At 36.9% G+C, this 22,564-nt stretch overlaps 1 protein-coding gene across 1 annotated transcript in view; it reads right to left on the bottom strand.

Moving 5' to 3' along the window:
• Positions 1 to 21,295, bottom strand: part of Gpm6a (glycoprotein m6a) — a 281,445-nt gene extending 260,150 nt beyond the window's left edge. Inside the window, exon 1 of the mRNA NM_001253754.1 lies at positions 21,079 to 21,295. Coding sequence (NP_001240683.1) covers positions 21,079 to 21,082 — 4 coding nt within the window. The 5' untranslated portion in view covers positions 21,083 to 21,295. The remainder of the gene's footprint in view (positions 1 to 21,078) is intronic.
• Positions 21,296 to 22,564: the final 1,269 nt, after the last annotated feature.

Here is a 22,564-nt window from a genome sequence, read left to right as displayed (position 1 = left end):
CATTTACATAGACACACAAGCATGCAAGAAAACCAATGCATATAAAATAATAAAAAAAAAACTTTTTAAAATGGGGTACAGATTGAAACAGAATTATCAATAGAGGAAACTCAAATGACTAAGAAACACTTAAAGAAATGTTTATCATACTAGTTATGGGGGAAATGCAAATCAAAACTTCTTTGATATTTTATGTTATACCCATCAGAATTGCTAACAATGATAAAATAAGGGACAGCTCATGCTAGTGAGCATGTGGATTGCTGGAGGCCATGCAAACTTGATCAACTACTATGGGAATCCGTGTGATGGGTCATCAGAAAGTTGGAAATTGATCTGCTCAAGATCCAGCTATATGACTCGGGCATATATCCAGATGATGCTTCATACAACTACAGAGGCATTTGTTTGACCATGTTCATTACTACCCTATTTACATAGCCAGAAATTGGAAACTATGTGTCCGTTGACAGATGAATGGGTAAAGAAAATGTGGTACACAATGGTTAAAAAAATGATATCATGAAAATCACAGGTAAATGTTTGGAACTGGAAAACCTCATCCTCATTGAGGTATAATCCAGGATCAGAACGACAATGATGATATACATTTGCTTATATGTGGATATTTGATGTTAAGTAAATAATAACGGAGCTTCAATCTATAAAAACATAAATACATGTTAGGTATAAACTAAGGAACTGAACAGGGACAGAAGCAGATAGATCTCCTTAGGAAAGGGAAATAGAATCGATAGCTATGGATGAATAGAGAGGGAGGTTGGAATGGAAGGATCACATGAGGAGGAAAAAGGAAGGGGATATAAGAATGGAATATATAAACAGACATCTAAAATCAAAAGCCATTTGAGGGGTGGTATGAAAATCTACTATAGTAGAATCTTCCTAAAATATATACGTTTATGAAGAGGACCTAAATGAAATTTTCAAATAACGGGGAGACAGAGCCCCAGCTGGGCATTACTTGTTACCAAATGAAACTTCCAGTTCTAGAGATGGGTTATATCTAATTGAGTTATAGACCAAAGTGACCCATTGGAAACCCCAAATAAACCAGACTATTACCAAGACTATAGAGATTGCTCTGACCCCACAATAAATGCCTGGTTCAATGGGTTAGGCCTATAATTACAGTGCTAGGAAGATAGCAACAGGAAGATTTCCACAGTTTGCTGGTCTGCCCTGTCCAGCTGATCCCCAAATCCACTGAAACAACCTATTTCCTAACAAATGATGCAGGTAATCAAGCAAGACACTGGATGTTGACCTCATTCCTCTGTGAACATACATGTGCTTATCCCTCCCAAATGATCTAACACATACATGCACCACCAGCAACCTCAAACATACCGTGTCTTATTCATACATTCTCAATCTTTCTTGGATATTGGTTTCTAGTACTGAACTCATAAAAATACTAATGTAATGGCATTTATTTGAAGCAACTGGAGCTGGGTCTCTATGAGAGAGGCAAGCATCTGTTTTCAAGTAGTCATCAAATTATACTGCTGAATATTTAATCAAAACATTGCATACGAGGTTATTTAAACTCCTTCTCTGTATACTGTGGGATAAGCAGAATGTGCGTGTCACCAGAGTCAATTATTCTGTTCTGAAGTTTAGCAGTGTAATTCACAACCATGATCAAAAGCAAATATCAAACCCATTAAACCCTTACTTCTTCAGGCGCTGAGTTATTAATGTCACTAATAAAATTGGAACTACAAAAGAAGTTCAGAGGGAAATAAATGGAGAAGAAAATGAATTTTACCTTATATATTCTGCTGAAAGTAGAAGTGATTAATTGTTCAGTCATCAACATATTACAAATAGCTTTATCTTCATTGCTAATTCAAAATCAAGCACAAATAATAAAAACTAGGAATCTTAGTAGTATTGATGACATTAACATCAAGAGCAATATTAGTTGCATTGGTGGTAGTATTATAAATGCCATCTGTTTCTTGCCTTCAGAATTACAGAGCTGCTTTTGGTAGGTACATATTGTGACTATGTGGTTTATTGCTTTAGCTATAATTAGCTGTATTGTTTCAACAAATAATAAAAATTGCTCCAATCAGTTTTGAATATCTACCAAGGCTTGGGTGAGGTGACTTAGGTGGTTTAGATGGCTATAAACATAATTTCAGTTGTACCTGAACCCCAGAAACAACCATCTCTTTTGCTGTCTGAAACAGGTTTTATTATTATCTTTCCTATATGTAAGATTGATTTCCCCTAATTGTATTGTAGTAGACATACAAATGGTCTCCCCAATCAAATTGAAGTTCTTAAAATGATCATTAAATTTGTTGGGTGGGATATAATAATAACTGCACCAAAAGGTAAAATGCAGAAATATGATAGCATTCTCAAATTTCAATAAAATGACACATAAAATATTTGAGCCAGCAATAACTACATTGAAATGACGACTGGAAAAAAAAGTCATGTATATCAAGTCTCAAGTGTTAGGGTTCATTGGCTCCCTTTCAATGGCTTCCTTGAGAACAACTCATTCACAGTACGAGAACACCAGTACACCAGCCAAAGGATTTTTTTTTTGCCCGTTACATTTACCACCTAAAAGGTAATCAGTTTTTTTTTTTATCATTTCAAAAGCAATCCATTCTTAGTACAAAATGAATCTAAAAACATCATGTGCTTCTTATTTGTTGAATTACAGATGATTCCAATTGAAGGTAGTTTATAAAACTTCTCTATTCTATTGCACCTAATAGTTAACAAAGTTCATACAATGAATGGAACCGAAATAAAATAGAATGAGGAGAGATTAAAGACATAGAAGTGTACACAGAAATTTTTCTAAAAATAAATTTCAATCTATTAAAAACCTAGAGAAGCAGTCTTTAGTATAAGTCTTTTATTGTTATAAAGTTGCCTTTTCTAGAATGTCAAATAGGTGGGGTGATATCAGTGACTATCTGGCTATTTCAATTAAACATACATCTGAAATATATCCGTTGGATTGTTTCTCATTCTAAATTTCTGTGACTAAAACTATTGTAAACATTTATTTAAGATTTTGAGTGAGGGCACCATCCACTTTACACATAATGCACACAGGCCCTGAAGCTGGAACTAACTTGAACATCACTTCCTTGAGAAAACCTCATTTATAGTACCAGAAGGCACCATGCAAGCTTACAAAGGAGGGATGCAACCAATCCTCCTACCCAGCTGTGATGTCTATAAACTACAACAGTGACAGGCACAATAACTCTAGTGTTGCAATAGTGGCATGCATACCTTGGCAGTAACCAGCAACTCCTCACCTGTACTTATTATCCACTGATTAACAAGAGAGAAGCCACCTGGTACTGGAAGTCTAGCCAGCTACCTAGAACTGGTGAAGTCATGGCACAGTACCACATACCTTTTAGTCCAGATGTTTACAGGGAAATGAGAGCTAGGCACAGGAGAATCCTAAGAGTATTGAGGCTAGCTAACCTAATGTATGCATTAATCAATAGCAATAAAACATATGTTTCAAACAAAGGGAAAGGCTGAGCTGATGCTCAGGACAATGCCCCAACCCTCATTCACATATGCTGATATGTGCCTGCACTCGTACACATTCATACGATTATGCATATATACATACATAAAAACACAAACATTCAGAAAAATGTGTAATCAAAATGAAACGCACTTGCTGAAGAAGGTTAAATTGTCCATTGGCTAAGAAAATAATGAATTAGACAACATAAAATACTGTCTAATCCCTTGATATATAAAGGCAATATAGTCTTGTCTCTCCACTACTCTTTAAAAGAATATCTAAACTTACGATTTTTATGGCATAAAAAAGAGTCTTTATCTAGGCAGGAACTACAATTACTTGTCATTTTAGCAAGATAGAAAATCTAGTTTAATCCAGCTTTATTGTAAATTTAAATAAAAATAAAAGGTATTAGTAAATCTTGGTTTCTTTAGAAAGTAATTTTAGCTGTATTCTCTCAGAATAATTTTATTGACTAAAAATTGTTTTGAGTCTTTGTAGAAATTAAAGACTTTTTAGAGTTTAATGAAAATGAAGCCACAACGTACCCAAACCTTTGGGACACAATGAAAGCATTTATAAGAGGGAAACTCATAGCTATGAGTGCCTTCAAGAAAAAACGGGAGAGAGCACATACTAGCAGCTTGACAACACATCTAAAAGCTCTAGAAAAAAAGGAAGCAAATTCACCCAAGAGGAGTAGACGGCAGGAAATAATCAAACTCAGGGGTGAAATCAACCAAGTGGAAACAAGAAGAACTATTCAAAGAATTAACCAAACGAGGAGTTGGTTCTTTGAGAAAATCAACAAGATAGATAAACCCTTAGCTAGACTCACTAAAGGACACAGGGACAAAATCCTAATTAACAAAATCAGAAATGAAAAGGGAGACATAACAACAGATCCTGAAGAAATCCAAAACACCATCAGATCCTTCTACAAAAGGCTATACTCAACAAAACTGGAAAACCTGGACGAAATGGACAAATTTCTGGACAGATACCAGGTACCAAAGTTGAATCAGGATCAAGTTGACCTTCTAAACAGTCCCATATCCCCTAAAGAAATAGAAGCAGTTATTAATAGTCTCCCAGCCAAAAAAAGCCCAGGACCAGACGGGTTTAGTGCAGAGTTCTATCAGACCTTCAAAGAAGATCTAACTCCAGTTCTGCACAAACTTTTTCACAAGATAGAAGTAGAAGGTATTCTACCCAACTCATTTTATGAAGCCACTATTACTCTGATACCTAAACCACAGAAAGATCCAACAAAGATAGAGAACTTCAGACCAATTTCTCTTATGAACATCGATGCAAAAATCCTTAATAAAATTCTCGCTAACCGAATCCAAGAACACATTAAAGCAATCATCCATCCTGACCAAGTAGGTTTTATTCCAGGGATGCAGGGATGGTTTAATATACGAAAATCCATCAATGTAATCCATTATATAAACAAACTCAAAGACAAAAACCACATGATCATCTCGTTAGATGCAGAAAAAGCATTTGACAAGATCCAACACCCATTCATGATAAAAGTTCTGGAAAGATCAGGAATTCAAGGCCAATACCTAAACATGATAAAAGCAATCTACAGCAAACCAGTAGCCAACATCAAAGTAAATGGAGAGAAGCTGGAAGCAATCCCACTAAAATCAGGGACTAGACAAGGCTGCCCACTTTCTCCCTACCTTTTCAACATAGTACTTGAAGTATTAGCCAGAGCAATTCGACAACAAAAGGAGATCAAGGGGATACAAATTGGAAAAGAGGAAGTCAAAATATCACTTTTTGCAGATGATATGATAGTATATATAAGTGACCCTAAAAATTCCAACAGAGAACTCCTAAACCTGATAAACAGCTTCGGTGAAGTAGCTGGATATAAAATTAACTCAAACAAGTCAATGGCCTTTCTCTACACAAAGAATAAACAGGCTGAGAAAGAAATTAGGGAAACAACACCCTTCTCAATAGCCACAAATAATATAAAATATCTCGGCGTGACTCTAACGAAGGAAGTGAAAGATCTGTATGATAAAAACTTCAAGTCCCTGAAGAAAGAAATTAAAGAAGATCTCAGAAGATGGAAAGATCTCCCATGCTCATGGATTGGCAGGACCAACATTGTAAAAATGGCTATCTTGCCAAAAGCAATCTACAGATTCAATGCAATCCCCATTAAAATTCCAACTCAATTCTTCAACGAATTAGAAGGAGCAATTTGCAAATTCATCTGGAATAACAAAAAACCGAGGATAGCAAAAACTCTTCTCAAGGATAAAAGAACCTCTGGTGGAATCACCATGCCTGACCTAAAGCTTTACTACAGAGCAATTGTGATAAAAACTGCATGGTACTGGTATAGAGACAGACAAGTGGACCAATGGAATAGAATTGAAGACCCAGAAATGAACCCACACACCTATGGTCACTTGATCTTCGACAAGGGAGCCAAAACCATCCAGTGGAAGAAAGACAGCATTTTCAACAATTGGTGCTGGCACAACTGGTTGTTATCATGTAGAAGAATGCGAATCGATCCATACTTATCTCCTTGTACTAAGGTCAAATCTAAGTGGATCAAGGAACTTCACATAAAACCAGAGACACTGAAACTTATAGAGGAGAAAGTGGGGAAAAGCCTTGAAGATATGGGCACAGGGGAAAAATTCCTGAACAGAACAGCAATGGCTTGTGCTGTAAGATCGAGAATTGACAAATGGGACCTAATGAAACTCCAAAGTTTCTGCAAGGCAAAAGACACTGTCTATAAGACAAAAAGACCACCAACAGACTGGGAAAGGATCTTTACCTATCCTAAATCAGATAGGGGACTAATATCCAACATATATAAAGAACTCAAGAAGGTGGACCTCAGAAAATCAAATAACCCCCTTAAAAAATGGGGCTCAGAACTGAACAAAGAATTCTCACCTGAGGAATACCGAATGGCAGAGAAGCACCTGAAAAAATGTTCAACATCCTTAATCATCAGGGAAATGCAAATCAAAACAACCCTGAGATTCCACCTCACACCAGTGAGAATGGCTAAGATCAAAAATTCAGGTGACAGCAGATGCTGGCGAGGATGTGGAGAAAGAGGAACACTCCTCCATTGTTGGTGGGATTGCAGGCTTGTACAACCACTCTGGAAATCAGTCTGGCGGTTCCTCAGAAAATTGGACATAGTACTACCGGAGGATCCAGCAATACCTCTCCTGGGCATATATCCAGAAGAAGCCCCAACTGGTAAGAAGGACACATGCTCCACTATGTTCATAGCAGCCTTATTTATAATAGCCAGAAACTGGAAAGAACCCAGATGCCCCTCAACAGAGGAATGGATACAGAAAATGTGGTACATCTACACAATGGAGTACTACTCAGCTATTAAAAAGAATGAATTTATGAAATTCCTAGCCAAATGGATGGACCTGGAGAGCATCATCCTGAGTGAGGTAACACAATCACAAAGGAACTCACACAATATGTACTCACTGATAAGTGGATACTAGCCCAAAACCTAGGATACCCACGATATAAGATACAATTTCCTAAACACATGAAACTCAAGAAAAATGAAGACTGAAGTGTGGACACTATGCCCCTCCTTAGAAGTGGGAACAAAACACCCATGGAAGGAGTTACAGAAACAAAGTTTGGAGCTGAGATGAAAGGATGGACCATGTAGAGACTGCCATATCCAGGGATCCACCCCATAATCAGCATCCAAACGCTGACACCATTGCATATACTAGCAAGATTTTATCGAAAGGACCCAGATGTAGCTGTCTCTTGTGAGACTATGCCGGGGCCTAGCAAACACAGAAGTGGATGCTCACAGTCAGCTAATGGATGGATCACAGGGCTCCCAATGGAGGAGCTAGAGAAAGTACCCAAGGAGCTAAAGGGATCTTCAACCCTATAGGTGGAACAACATTATGAACTAACCAGTACCCCTGAGCTCTTGACTCTAGCTGCATATGTATCAAAAGATGGCCTAGTCGGCCATCACTGGAAAGAGAGGCCCATTGGACACGCAGACTTTGTGTGCCCCGGTACAGGGGAACGCCAGGGCCAAAGGAGGGGGGGAGTGGGTGGGTAGGGGAGTGGGGGTGGGTGGGTAAGGGGGACTTTTGGTATAGCATTGGAAATGTAAATGAGCTAAATACCTAATAAAAAATGGAAAAAAAAAAAAAAAAAAAAAAAAAAAAAAGAAAATGCCGCTTGGTATTCATTGCTTCTCTGCCCAACGTTAGTGTTTTTCCTCTGGTTGCTGATGCATATACTTAACTTGGTAGCCTCAGCAAAGGCATCCAGAATCTTGGCAAATAGTCAGTTTGAAATTAAAAGATTAAATCCATCAAAAGCCTATTATAAAACCTGGAAACAAAAGGAAAATGAAGGAGTACAAATAACTTACCAGTTTAAAAATGAACTCTAGAAAAGAGTTCTTAATTAACTCTATGAAGTTGTTCTCCTGAACATACTCATTTTCTCCAGGAGATGAAACTTAATTGTAGTTATATTTCCAAAGACCAAAGAAACTTAATTGAGATGCCTAAAAGATAGTAAGTAGGACTTGTTGCTATGACTTCAACAACTAGCACACAGCTAATCAGTATCCATTGCCAGCATAAAAAAAGGAGCTGGCTATGTCTGTCAGTTCCTTAGCTTTCCTTCTAAAGATCCAGTGATCAAAACTAAAATTTGACCTAGAAGCTGTCATGAGTATAAAGATGCATGACAAAAGATTTGGCAAGTGTTAATAAGAATTGGAAAATAACAACCCGCAGTCAGAACTCCCAAACTTTGAGGATAGTCAAATACAGCAAAAAACCAGCCAAGAGCCTAACAGGCAAAGATGATACCCAGTGTAGCGTGATGGGCAGGCTCATTATTTGGATTTGTTGTCAATGTTGAAAGACTGGATGTTTCTCCATACTAAACAGCCAATAAATAAACACTGAGCCACAGCCAGTGGGACAGAGGATGAAAGCCAGTGACAAAGAAAACAGAAGGACTCAACTTGAGGAAAACAAAAGGCACTTGTACCTCAATTCTGTAGTCCTTGCAGGAAATGGAAGATCACACAGAAAAGTCCTGCTTCCTGGTGGTGAGATAGACCCTGTACATAATTGCATCTGAACTTCATCTGTACATAGCACTACATATTAACTGAGAAAGGAGCCAGGAACAGGTAAAAAGAAAATAATTACCAATATCCAATTAGTTTTGTAATTACCTATTCAGAAGACATGATTTTAATTATGCTGTGCTCTGCTTTGTTTTGATTATGCTGTTTTGAATCAGTCCCTAACATTGAAGATAAGAGAGAAATGAATGAGTCTTTCAACACCAAGGACTATAGCCTTCTTCAAGCATGCATTATTTGAATTATAAAAGCCAAAAAAAAGCAAAAAACAAAAACAGAAAACAAAAAAACAAACAAAACAAAACAGCAACAAAAAATAAAATAAAATAAAATAAAATAAAGCCAGAAAGGGGAAAATAGAAAAACGAAAGTGAATGAAAGATGATTCCAGATTGTAGAGACCTAAAGGTAAGACTGTAAACCATAAGTTACAAACAAAAGGACTCTTTCTCTCTTCGCTGTTTTAAGTCGATCACACATGGATTGAACTATTAAGCAGGATGGAGCAGAATGGACGTCTCGCAACAGTCAAGAAGGAACAATCTGCAGTTTTGCTATGCTCATGGATCATATTTACATACAACCAAAACATTTATATTTTAGATCTTTAAACTTATTCTGATCATCACAACATCCTATTAAGTTATACTTAATAAAATAAAATAAATTATTTTATTTATTATTAGAATCTTCACATCTCTAGATCTGATGTTTTAAATTTCAGATTGGATCATGGTAGTGATCTAGATAGACTTTAAAACTTGTTTGGAAGTTCTATGTATATATGGTCAGCCTGGGAGCACAGGCTTCATAAATGTGTCTTCTATAAAGAGCACCATCTGATACATTCTCCCTGGAGGACCATGTAAGGTGGCAGGGAGTCATGGAAGATTTATAAACAGATTGGCATAGCTACTTTCAACCATTGGACCAACAAGAAATATTCTGAATCACTCTCCTATTTAGTTTCAGGTATGTGACATAGAGTTGAATTAACTGGCAATTACCAGAACTGTGACTATTCTCAGTTTTTGCTTATATGTGGTATTTTCTTCCAGGTTCTCACTGAAATGCCAACTTCATCCCTGTCTTATTCTTCCCATAAAGGAATTTTTGTGCTCTCATCATTTCTAATATCTGTTTTGTTATTACATTTGTAACCAAGTCTGATGGGATAGCTTTGTCTCCCAGCATTGCTAATGTTGCCTGATCAGGAAGTAATTGAATGGGAGAAACAAGGGGAGACCAAGTGAGGGGAGAAGGAAGAGGAGGCTGGGGTGGAAGGAGAGAAACATGAACAAGCTGCAGTTGATAGATGTGTTACAATGCTAGAATGAAACCCAGTATCTTCTATAGTAACTTTAAAAATTGAGAATACTGTTTTTAAAAGCTGTGGGTTGACGATATAATCTGTATAGGACAAACATTCTGAACAGGCTGCAGTACGTTTGGTATGGTAGCTGAGATGAGGGAAGGTCTAGATTTGGAGTAATAGAGTAGGGAAACAGGAAGGATAAGATGTCTGATTAGTTGAATCTCTGCTCGGCTCACTGCCAGGGCACTTTTTACTTTGTTTATAAAAATGCTGGCTAGGGTGTGGTACCACATACCTTTCCAAGGATGAAAATTTTAGTAGAGATAACTATAGTTTTTTGAGTAAAACTGGAGTGAAAGAAAATTCAGATGTATTGCAGCGCATGCACACCCCACAGTCAAGGTTATTTTGCTGGTCTTCATGGGCTATTTCCTCCTCATTACTGGCCTTATCTCCTAATAAAGTCCCAAGCCACCCTATTCCTCTTCAAAGCACTCTTTCATAAACCTTGTATGACTATAACCCCTCTAGATCTCTTCTAGTCTTATCCAGTGTTTTTAATAAACCATTATACTAATTGCTATCTCTTCAGAATAATCATGTGGTTCCCTGAGTGTACATTTTTTTTTTAAATCTCAGTAAGCAGATGTGCTTTAGTGATGGAAATTATTCTTCCTCTATGGCTCTCATTATGTCACTGTACTCACAATCAAAGCGGGCGTGAGGTTTACCCTTAAAGGTACCTGTTCCCTTTTCAGTCAAATCAACACTAAAATAAATTCCGAAGGTTGTCTTTGCTGGGAGGGATAATCTTCCACGTGGAATAGCTGCTAGCCTCACTTACAATATTATACTCATAATGAGACATGTGAATTGAGTTTTTTTTTTTAAGTTTTTTACTCTTTACGGTGAGTGTTACTTTCTGTCTCAGCTGCTTTGAACTAGGAATTATTTATTGTACCTATTGAGTAAATAGATTATCAGTTAAGGAGACATAGAATGGATGAAATTAAAACTAATTTTCCCCAGTGATTTCTGTGTCACTTGTATCACTTAACATCCTTTGGCACAATGTTAATTTGGTACAATGTTCTGTTATTTTTCTCTCCAGAAACTTCACAGTGAAGTTGCTTTTTGACATATAATTAAAGGACAAAATAATTTCCTTCTTTTTAGATCTTACTGTTGAAGAGAATAATGTTAGAAGGTTGGCATTGATGGATAACCAGGTCATACATCCTACGCATATCTAGTATGTAATTATTCGTGTTCTGTACCATTTAGTACAGGGCCAAAAAGAGGAATGCAAAGAACTCACCAAGAATCCAATGTTGCTATCCTTTCAAAAAGAGAATTGAGTATATAGTTGGTTCATTTTAATTTATTTTTTTAAATAAATAAAATATGCCTTCAAAATTGTTTTGAAAATAAATCCATTTTAACATTTTGAAATTCATGGTTTCCTTTATTAAAAAGAGAGACACATTCAAAATAGTATGCCCCCAAGGAGTAAGTCAACAGTGACGCTTATTTTATCTGATAGTATTCCATTCTCTGGACTTGGATATTTAAATAATAACAAAATTAATTCTTTGCTTGGGATCAGGATATGATCACATTATGACTTTACAAGCATAGAGTATTACCAGTGACTAAACCATCCTTTCTAGGATTGCAAATTGATTCCTATAACATTATAATTACCTTAGGACAAAGGTACTATGTTGAGATCACAAATAGAAATGTAAACCAAATAAACAAAATAAAATGCCCCAAATCCCCACACATAAATAGCAACATGCATCAAAAGTTCAGGATATTAAAATAAATACAAATTTACTCATCAAAATTTCAAGCAGGCCAGTGAAATGGCTCACTGCATAAAGATGTCACTGCGCAAGCCTGATGACTTGAATTTGATGTTAGCCATAATCCCTATAGAAAGGTGAAATGGGAAAACTGACCCCACAAAGTTTTATTATGTCCTCCACATACACAGCTTGGCATTTGTACCCTCTAGACACATATATCATACACTCAATAAAAATCTTTTAAATAAAAGTAAAAATATCAACTTACTATATCACATATTAATAAATAATAAGGTATTATTACTATACAAAAATTAATAATGAACTAAAGTTAGCATTGCATATGTAACTACTGATGCCTCCGTTAACACTTGAGAATATTGTTTGATGTTCTGTTATTTTCAGTTTTGTTTTTATTTCATCTTCACTTGATATGGATAAAAGAAATCTGAGGTAGCAATAAAGTGACAATTCTTATACTAAAGACTACTGCTAGCTGTTAGAAGGTCAAGATGAAAACCACAAAGAAATTCCTAACAGTAAATAATCTGTGTGCTGTGGTGAGACACTTTTCTATAAAAGAAGCAGTATCTGGTCCAGGTCTTGATTTATTTATTATCTTAGTTATTAGTATGCAGTGGTTCAAAGCTGACTGGCGTTTGTGGACTAATTTGTCTAAATCCTGAATTTACAACTGTGAGTCAGAATAGCATAGATCAGCATTATCAGTGACAGGAAGTATGCCTGGTTACCTCCTGACATCTCCCTGATGAGGATGCAAGCATAGTGTTTCCTTGCTTTTGATTCACTTACTAGCTTGATTTTCAATTATATAATACTTCTACTTATTACTAAGAATAATAAGTGTAATACAGTCACGGGAATGGGTGTTATTAGTCCATTTAAAAAGTCCTTAGATGCTATCAAACATTTTTATGAGTAAATTTATTTTTACTTTCAAAACTAGATTTAAAGAGTCTGGCACGGGGTGCACACCTTTAATACCAGCTAGCGGGTCACTGGATTTAAAGCCAGATTAGTATTCATAGTCAGTTCCAGGACACCCAGGACTACATAGTGAGCTATCATCTTGGAAAAGCAAAACAAAAACAAACAAACAATAGGAGGATCAAGAGAGGAGAGGGAAGGAAGGGAGTAAGGGAGGGAATACAGGGAAAGTAAAGGTTATTGAGGAGTAGTGTGAAAATGAAATACAGTAGAAGTTTCCTAAAATATATACATATAAGAAGACGATCTAAATGAAATTGCCAAGTAAAGGGGGAAGATCCTCAGGTGGCTATCATTTGTCACCAAAGATTCTAGTACCAGGAGTGTGTTACATCTAATTGGCCAAAAGGATCCCACGGGAACCATCAAATAATTCAGGTTGCTGCTAAGGTTTTATTTTGCTCTCCACAAACTGATGGCAAGACCCCATTGCAGAATATAAGGACTCTAGAACTCATTGAAAATGGAGGAGTTCAGCTGGTGCCTTACATAGCTCCTTTACCCAATGTTCACTAGCATCTTTGGTACAGGGAGAAACTCTGCCTGCTACCAAAAAGAAATATAAACACCAACCCAATGACAAACCCCTTAATCTATAATGGTATCCTATCTGCAAGATATGCTAGTGCAATGATGGCTCAAAGTTTGTGGGGGTAACCAACCAGTATCTGATTTGACTCAAGACCCACATCACAAGATGGAAAACATACTAGGGAAACAAACTACTCCTAAGGGTAGATTGCATGTCGAAAAGTAGATGGCCAACAGACAATGAACTCAATGGTATCTTTAGAGGTTTCTTGTCTCATATTTGTTGAGGGTTGTTTGTTTGTTTGTTTGTTTCCTCTTATTTTTTATTTTATTCACATTTCAAAAGAATTCTCTTTGTGGTTTCAGATCCATATTGTGGCTTCTAGTTTATTGTTTTTATGGGATTCCTGATTGTACAAATGAATGGGTCTCTGTGTTGTGTTATTATCTGGTTCTTGTGACTTTTGGGGTGCTCTTTCCTTCTGTCTGTTTGTTTTGTCCTATTCCAATATGTTAGATTTTGCTTTATATTTTATATTATATCATTTTCATTTAATTTTATATTCTTTACGAGCCTGTTTGTTTTCTAATAAGAAATAGAAAGGTTGTAGATTGAGATAGGAGGGAAAGTGGGGAGAAGCTGGGAGAAATAGAAGAGAAAACCCTAGTTAGGATATAGTATATGAAAAAATCAATTTTGGATAAAGTTGGAAAAAAATCCTTAAAGAACTATATTTGATTTCTCTGGGTTCTTGAACATTGTAGGTCATTCATTTCAAGTGTTTTTCTTCTTTGGCTAACTGAATTACTTTACTCTGATGCTTTTTTTTTTTTTTTTAAAGTAGGTCCTTCAGTTTTGCTCTGTTGATTATCAAATGACAAGGGTCTTTGTCTGGTTCAACCTACTCATGTCCTTATCCTGTCTGAACAGACACACTTTGCCATCTTTTCCTTCTCTTACCACCATGAAGACTAATGTTTTACATTCGCCAACAATTAGTTCTCTACTTCATTTACTGTGTATGTTGGTAAAGGAGATAAAGAAGGTAAAATTAATACCTTATAATTCAGTAATTTGATGATATCTTGGCCAGCTATCTGGAAAATGCTACTCCCAGATTCCAGACTTCGCACCAAATAATGAAGAGAAACTATGTCTTAAAAAATAACTGCTAACAGTCAAAAGACAGGTACAAATTAGGCATTGAGGGTTTATAGAAAAAGAGATGGATTTTATTTGTCTTTGGAGTGGACTTCATTATGTAACATTGTAACCATGTAACTTCAGGTAGGCCAGATTGGCCTCAAACTCAGATATCTGCCTACCTCTGCCTTCTTACTGCCTGGATGAAAACTGTGAACCACCACACCTGGTGATATATTTTATTTGGATATAATGTTGACTTAAGTTTCAAGTGTTTGTGCATTATATTCATACTTTGGCCACATTCTCTTAGCAATATGTATTCATTTAATAATTCAGTGAACATTGCATTCAAATATCTTTTTCAACATCTCTTTTTTAACTAAGAGTACCTCTTTATGTTACCTATCACAGGGAGAGGAGTTAGATGAAAGAATATAAAGAGTTAGACCTTAGTGGGTGGTTTAGTTCTGAGCATACTGATGTTGAAGAAGTAGGGCTCAAAATAGACAACGGAGCACACAAGAATGGAATATTGTATGTTACATATATACATATATATAAATATATATATACATATATGTGTATATGTATATATACTTGACAAAACATAACTTTCAGACTCATGGCTTCAGTTGTTTTTAAACAGAAACAATGTATGTGTGTGTATATATGTAAATACATATATACATGTAAATATGCATATATATTGTTTTTGTTTATAAACAACACCTGAAGCCTTAAGTTTGGATGTCATGAGTAATTTTAAGGGAGAAAAGTTCAGCAAATTCTAAAAGAAAAATGCCACAATTAGGTTTCCCATAAGCAATAAGGGACACAAGCTATAACTGCATTTCACTTATCCAGTTATAGTATGGTGGAGTGGAAATGTGAATATCTCAAAACGTAAGTCATGGTAACGAATGTTTAAGTGGTGATGATTATGAATTAATACATTTGATACAAGAAAATGATTAAATTGTAATGAGTAGCACAATCAGCTTGGTGAGGAAGAGAAGTATTCTGGACATTTTATTTTCAACCCAGACCCACACTTCTTGACCCAAAATTAATTGAACTGAGCAGGAAAACTGTAGCTAGAAGTCTGAAGACCAAGCATTCTGAATGTGAATTTCAGGAGTCTTACCCAGAAATCAGTATTTAATAGACTCTGCTATTCTAATAATATTAGAGATTCTGTTGAAAAAAGACAGAGAAGTAGCAAGAGGCACTTAATTCTTTATAACAGTCTTTAAGTGTATCTCCTAGAATAAGTAGTAAATGAATATTTTAACAAACTAAACAATAATTTCTTTAAATTGCTTAGCGCTTGATCCATTTTCCCGCAGGTGTGTGTATGTGTGTGTGTGTGTGTGTGTGTGTGTGTGTGTGTGTGCTTGCATGCACACCCTAGCAAGCATGTGTGTATAAAAACAAAGTTTTGATTCCTCAAGGTGGAGGTTTATATGCTTGTTATACTTTGAATAGTAAATATACACAGCTTCATACGAACTGTTTCTAGTTTCTATTTCTTTTTAACAGTTTGTAACAGAATGACCACAAATAAAACAAGTTCAGACAGAGCAAGAATCTAACGGTTTAGGATCTCTAAACTTCTAAGCTGAAATGAATCCTGTCTTTGAATTTAAACATCTCATTTAAAATAGGTTTTCTTTGTTTTTCAGCTGTCTAAATAGGACCTTTCATTTTTCATTGTGACAGTTAAAAGTAACATAAAGACTTACATGAAGTTTTATCAAGTAGAATTTTACATAGTTAATTTAAGTATATCTTTTCAAAGGGAAGTATAATTAAGTATACCAATTACAATAATACATTTATAAAATTAATATACTCTAGAAAAATGAAACAATGTCAATTTCACAATTTCACAAACAGATCATCAATGAGTATGTGATATTTACAAAAGGCTAGTAAATATCTTTTCTACTTTTTTCCACATTTGACCTTATGACATATTCTCAGTTATAAGTACATTATAAATAAAATATTAATTTATGACCCCCTTAGATTTTCAGATTTACATGAAAAATAAGAAAGACTAGCTGATTTTATTGCCACCATTTGGAGTAGAGTTTACTCTATGGAATCAACCACCATATTTCCACCCAAGGACTGATTTCCACAAAGTGTTTTGCTGTGAAATTTTGGTATGGCTTACTCTAATGAAATAGTTTCACATTCCTAATTAGAGATTCTCACTTAAAATATGTGTTTCAAAGAATTTTACTTAGTATCCAGTAGTAAATGCAATATGAACACATTCATAAGGCACTTGCTTTAAGAATGAGAGAGATTAGTCAGCTCTGTCCACTTCCAGCTCTCCTTACGTCAGCCAGTATTTGACAATAAGATGCTGGACCTGATTTCTTAGCCTTGAATTCAACACCCTTATTCTCGACCTTTATGGTCAAAAAAATACAGCAGAACTCCTATACTGGGACACTTCCTCGATGCTAGCTAGGTCAGCCCCTGGGCATCTTAGAAGGTTCCTTTTGGTAGGCTTTTTCTTGGAAACCTTCACTATTTTCAGAAAAACCCAAAGATGGTCACAGTTGAACCTACAATTAACAGACACTATCAGCTGCCAGCTATTTGTGAGCTATCTCAGATCATCAGTTTGATGAAGCCTACAGATGGTTGAATACCAAGCTGAAATTACACAGTAACAACTCAAGACTGCAAGTAAGAAGTGAGGAACTGATAGTTACCACATAGAGCCATGAGAGTTATTAATGAATCGTTTCATAAACTCACTTGAAGAATGGTTTATTTACAGCAAAAGACACATGTGGCACTAATTTATCTTTATCTGGCTCACAATGTTATTAGATTATTATAACTCTCTAAGGAAAATAATATCCTAGGGAGTTAAATGATACATAAGCATTGTTATTATTAGTCTAGACTCAACTCTAGAAGCACACAACACACTTGATTTTAAAAAAAAAAAATGAACTCATTAGATTCACATGTTTTACCTCTTGCTATTACTGAACAATAGTCTGAGCTACGTCAATTTATAGTACATAAATTTATAGCTACGTAAATTTATAGTATCATCCAACACAAGACAGAAAGTCTTCAATGATTTATAAAAGTGATCTCTTTCAAACATTGTCTATTTATGTCTTGTTCATAGTTGTTTATATTATATTGCTTGTCTCTGGAAATACTTTTAGAAGCCCATATTCCAAATTTCTCAACAGCTTTAAATTTCCTTAACCAACTCCATTTTTATTTGAAAATAAATGGCAGAAAAAATATAGTCTCGTCTTGTCTTTGTTGTCAAAGTGTATGGGCTTTTGATCTATCAGTGAATTTTATGGTATCACATTTCAAGCTTCTAACTTAGGACATTTAGCACATAATTGGTAACTCATACCTTTTCCTACTTTATGCCACTTATCCCTTCTCTCCTGCCCCTTAACCAATGTTGCTTACACTGTCTCTTTCAAGTAACCAATTCATTATATAGGTGTATTTTCCACCAAAGCTTGGGAACTCTTTTTTTTTTTTTTTTTTTTTTTTTTTTGGTTTATCAAGACAGGGTTTCTCTGTGTAGCCCTGGCTGTCCTGGAATTCACTTTGTAGACCAGACTGGCCTTGAACTCAGAAATCTGCCTGCCTCTGCCTCCTGAGTGCTGGGATTAGAGGTGTGTGCCACCACGCCTGGCGGGAACTCTTATACACATGCACTCACACATATTTAAGTAAAGCAGTGACTAACACACTTAGGGGAAAAAAATTTAAATATTTTGTCCTATCTCTTTCCTGGACTCTGAAATTCCACAGTTGGAGAAACAGGAATGGTAGTTAATGTTAACCTTGAAGCTAAAATATTTATATGCTCGGAAAATACTTGGCCCCTGCATTTTTCAATGTAGATTATTTTCTCTAACATTTTTTTTTCAGAAAAGTTTAAGGCAAAATGGAAGTGTTGGTAGCCAAACCAAGGAAGAAGACCTCTTATCTGAATTTCCCTAGTTTGTACAGAACTTATTTTGTTTTGTGAGAATTGGCCACATGCGTCATAGATGTGATGACTATAAATTATTCAGATGATTGGATTGACAATTATGCTCACCCTTCCACAGAGGTAGAGTAAGAAGTTCTCTTACAATCAGTGAGTACTATGCTCATCCTCACAGTCCCATTTCCTTTCATTACTTTTTTTCCTGTTTTCTTTGGTTTTATAAGAGACAAGGTTTATTTGTGTAGCCCTGGTGTCCTGAAACTCACTCCATAGTCCAGGCCAGCCTCCAATTCAGAGATCTGCCTGCTTCTGCCTCCTGAGTGCTGGGATTAAAAGTATGTGCCACAACCTCCTGGTTAAATTTTCAATTCCCACACCAGAAAAAGAAAGTTACAGCCTGCTCGGACAGTGCAACATTTTCCTGTACTGTTTTCTCTGTTATCCCAGGACCCTAAACTCCATTTCTGAGTCACTCATTAATAACTTACCACCTGCAAATAAAAGGCATTAAGAAGTGAAATTCTGTTTTTTACAAGTGAAAAGGAAGAGGAAAAATGTAACGTCAATAATAAAGTAGTTTCTATCTCTATCCTGTTTCTGTGCAAACTTTTTCCTTGCCTCTCTCGTTGGCTCTTCTAACTTTCCTGTGGATCCTCTCTCCTAATTTCCATCCTGAGTCTTGGCTGTAGATTCTCACTCTCTCTTGCTGAATACCAGTTGATTGACTTCATGGTTTTGTTTTATTTTGTTTCCCTTTGTTGTTTCCTAACCTGTGGTTTGTCCCTCATTCCTCTACTTCCTGTCTCTCACCAGGGAACTGACACCTACATGAGTCTATTCCGATGAACCAATAGTTATAAGAACTAAGGTTAAACTCCAGATCACTCCAGAAATGTGGGTACTAACTCGAACCTTGCCCCACAGCACTTTATATACTTTGGATTCGTGATCTACCCATGAAAACCAAAGTAAAATTCAGAGTCAATCATTTTCTTTATGGTTTGAAAATACAAACTAGAGAAATAATTAACTCTAAGATGGGAAAATTTAACTGTTGATAGCCAGCCAATCCAAGCTTAAGTTGATCAGGGTAAATAATGTCATGTTTTCTAAATACTAGCATCTTAATGTTTTTAATAGAGACAATTACATAATTACATAAAATCAAGTATTTTGGCTTTTCATTTAAGAGAGAGCCACCTTCTTCAGTTGATATTCTCCTACACTGTATGTATTCTTCAAAGCCCACTTTCTTTAACATTGTGGAAGTGGTTGGTTTTACGTAACCTGAAGGTATTTCCATGTTTTAAAATCTTCCACTTAGACCCCACTCTAAAGATCATTTCTAACACTTTTATTACAAAGGACTTAAAAGAAAATGAGTCTTTCTAAGACTCTTGCAGGGTCAAGCAAGAAGAGACTATTAATGTCTTGATCACAGTTGACATTCATAGGCAAAAATGTTCTTCGCCTTTTCTGTTTTCTTTTCTTCCAAGTTGGCCAGTGTGTATAAATCCCACTGCTTAGTAGTCAGAGCATCCCCTAACGCTGAGCCTGTGGGAATTTAGGAATTTCTACAGGGGCATGTCAGCCCAAAGGGCTCCTTTGCTCTGGGTGAAATCACTTACAACAAAGGACAAGGGAGCAGCGGGGGAGGGGCGACTAATGGACTTGGACCGGAAGCAAGGAGTCCACTGGCGTTTGCATAGTAAATCCCCCGCTGCTGGTGGATCAGTAACTGTGGAAATGCAATACTGAACGAGCACTTTCCGCATAAGCTGAACAAACATACCCAAGTTCACTGATCGTGAATTACTTCTCCACTGTTTTAAGAACTTTTCTCACCTTAAGCCACTTCCTCTGATGCTGGATTTGTATCTCCGGGACAGACACCCAGTCCTCCACCCCTCCACTGCACCCCAGAACTGTCCTGGAAGTGTGCCAAGCTGCATCTTAGAACTCCAGAGAAACTGGAACGAAGCTGAACTGCTCCAAGGCTACCATGAGGTGCGTGACCTGAGCCACTGGGGCGTCCTTTCGTTTACCAAGATTCTTCCAAGGAAAAGTGAAGCTTTCAGCCTCAACTTAAAACCTCTGAGCAAACGAACGTTCAGTTTACACAGGGACAAGGAACTGTCCCCAAATCTCGCCCTGCCACAATGTGTTTCTGTACTCAAAGGAGTTAAGAGCTGAAAGTTTTGTAAGTTTTCTTTACTCATGACTCGCTTCAACTTGCACCACAAAGCCCTCATCAGATATGTCATAGTGCTGCTCCTCCTTACAATCCGCTTGCTATTTCTAATCTTCCTTTTTAAAAATTCCTCAGATACTGTCCAAAGCAAGGTACACCATAGTCGCGGGCACCCTAAGCACCATTTTTTGCTTTAAGTGCCAACTCTTCCCTCCCTCCTCCTTCTTAGAATAAATCCAGAGGTACCACAGAGCAAAGCGCAGCAGGGGATGGCAGGGGATGGTCCAGGGGAAATGCGCGCAATCAGTGGTTCACAGTCTCTTTCAATAACACCTGCTTCCTGCCCTGCGGGTCCTTGGGAAGCCGCTGCACTCACCCATATCCAAAAGTCTTCCTTCCTCTCCTGAGGTCCCCAGAGAAGTGTGAAAGACCAGGCAGGCGCTGCGTGCAGTCCACTTGTCCAAGCTGCGCTCGGGTTCCCAGTGCCCCAGCCACTGACAGCCTGGCCCCTCCCAGCGGAGACAGCCCCGCCGGTCCCAGCGAAATTCCGCCGCCCGCAGACCCCTCCCTCTCTCCACCTGCTTCTACTGATTTGAAACCTAGTTCCCTCAGCTTCACAGTTGCCTAGCTCCCAGAGGCCTGCACTCTGACCCCTTTCAGTTTCTGAAGAGCCATATGCAAATGTCTTCCTCCTAAATATATTGCCCCCATACATTCCCTGCAGCACCCCAGGAGTCCAAGCATTAACCCTTACCCAAAACAGTAATGGGGGAGGGTCCTCAGGAAAAAAATATTCCCGAAAAAAAAAAAAAGATCATTCAATATTGTTCTTTTTTTCCCCTGTTTTTAGTACAACACTTTTTTTTTCTTAATAAGGATGTTAAAAACAAGAGAAAGATTTTTTTTCCTTTATACTGGACAATCTCTTCTACATTAAATATTTATTTTTGCAATATAACATGACTATCTTATATGTAAAATGTTATATTACACAAAACAAACACACACACAAACATACACATTCACACACAAATATTCATTCACACACATACACATATTCATATACACAAACACACACACATTTACTCACCCACACATACACATTCACACACAGAGAGACACACAAAGCAGAACAAGGCTGAAAGTAAAGGCACCTGGAGAGAGAGAGAGACAGAGAGACAGAGAGAGAGAGAGATACAGAGACAGAGACAGAGAGAGAGACAGAGAGAGAGAGACAGAGAGAGACTCGGATAGAGAGAGTCTGGAGTTAGAACAATGCTACACTGGGATTTGGTTTCATAATTTGTAAAATAAGCAATCAGGAAAAAGTTACCTCTGACGTCTCTTCAAACCAAATGAGATCATAATTCTAGGGAGATTTGGCCTAATTTTTTCAAGATTTATCCTGAAGAGGTTATTTTGGTAAGTCCCAAGAGTTTCTTGAGCTACCATTTCCTGTAGCGTATCCCCTAAAGTGTACAAATTTATACCACGAACAAGTGAAGATAAAGTAGACCTGGATACCACCCCTGAGGAGATTGCTGCCTAATGGGGAAGACCTTATATAAAATATTTGTAGTATCTTCGGCAGGAGACATTAATACATGCAGACCATACTATTAAATTGGCTCAGCCAGCATCTCTCCCATAAAGGAAGAGGGATGTTCCTCGCAGAAAGGTTGCTAATGCATTTCAGCCCAATGGGAAGGGCAAGTCATTCTTGTGGGAGGGGAAAGGAAGTAGTCAATAGCAGTTAACAGTGTTCAATGTATATCATTCAGAAATACATCACCATCCTGGAACCTGACAGACATGAATGAAGTGTGACTACAGCAAAACATGCCATTCATACAGTAGTTCCC

The sequence above is a fragment of the Mus musculus genome, chromosome 8 (genome assembly GCF_000001635.26).
Source record: "Mus musculus strain C57BL/6J chromosome 8, GRCm38.p6 C57BL/6J".
NCBI lineage: Eukaryota > Metazoa > Chordata > Mammalia > Rodentia > Muridae > Mus > Mus musculus.
Note: the sequence above shows the minus strand (reverse complement) of the source record. Positions and strands in the feature narration are given on the sequence as shown.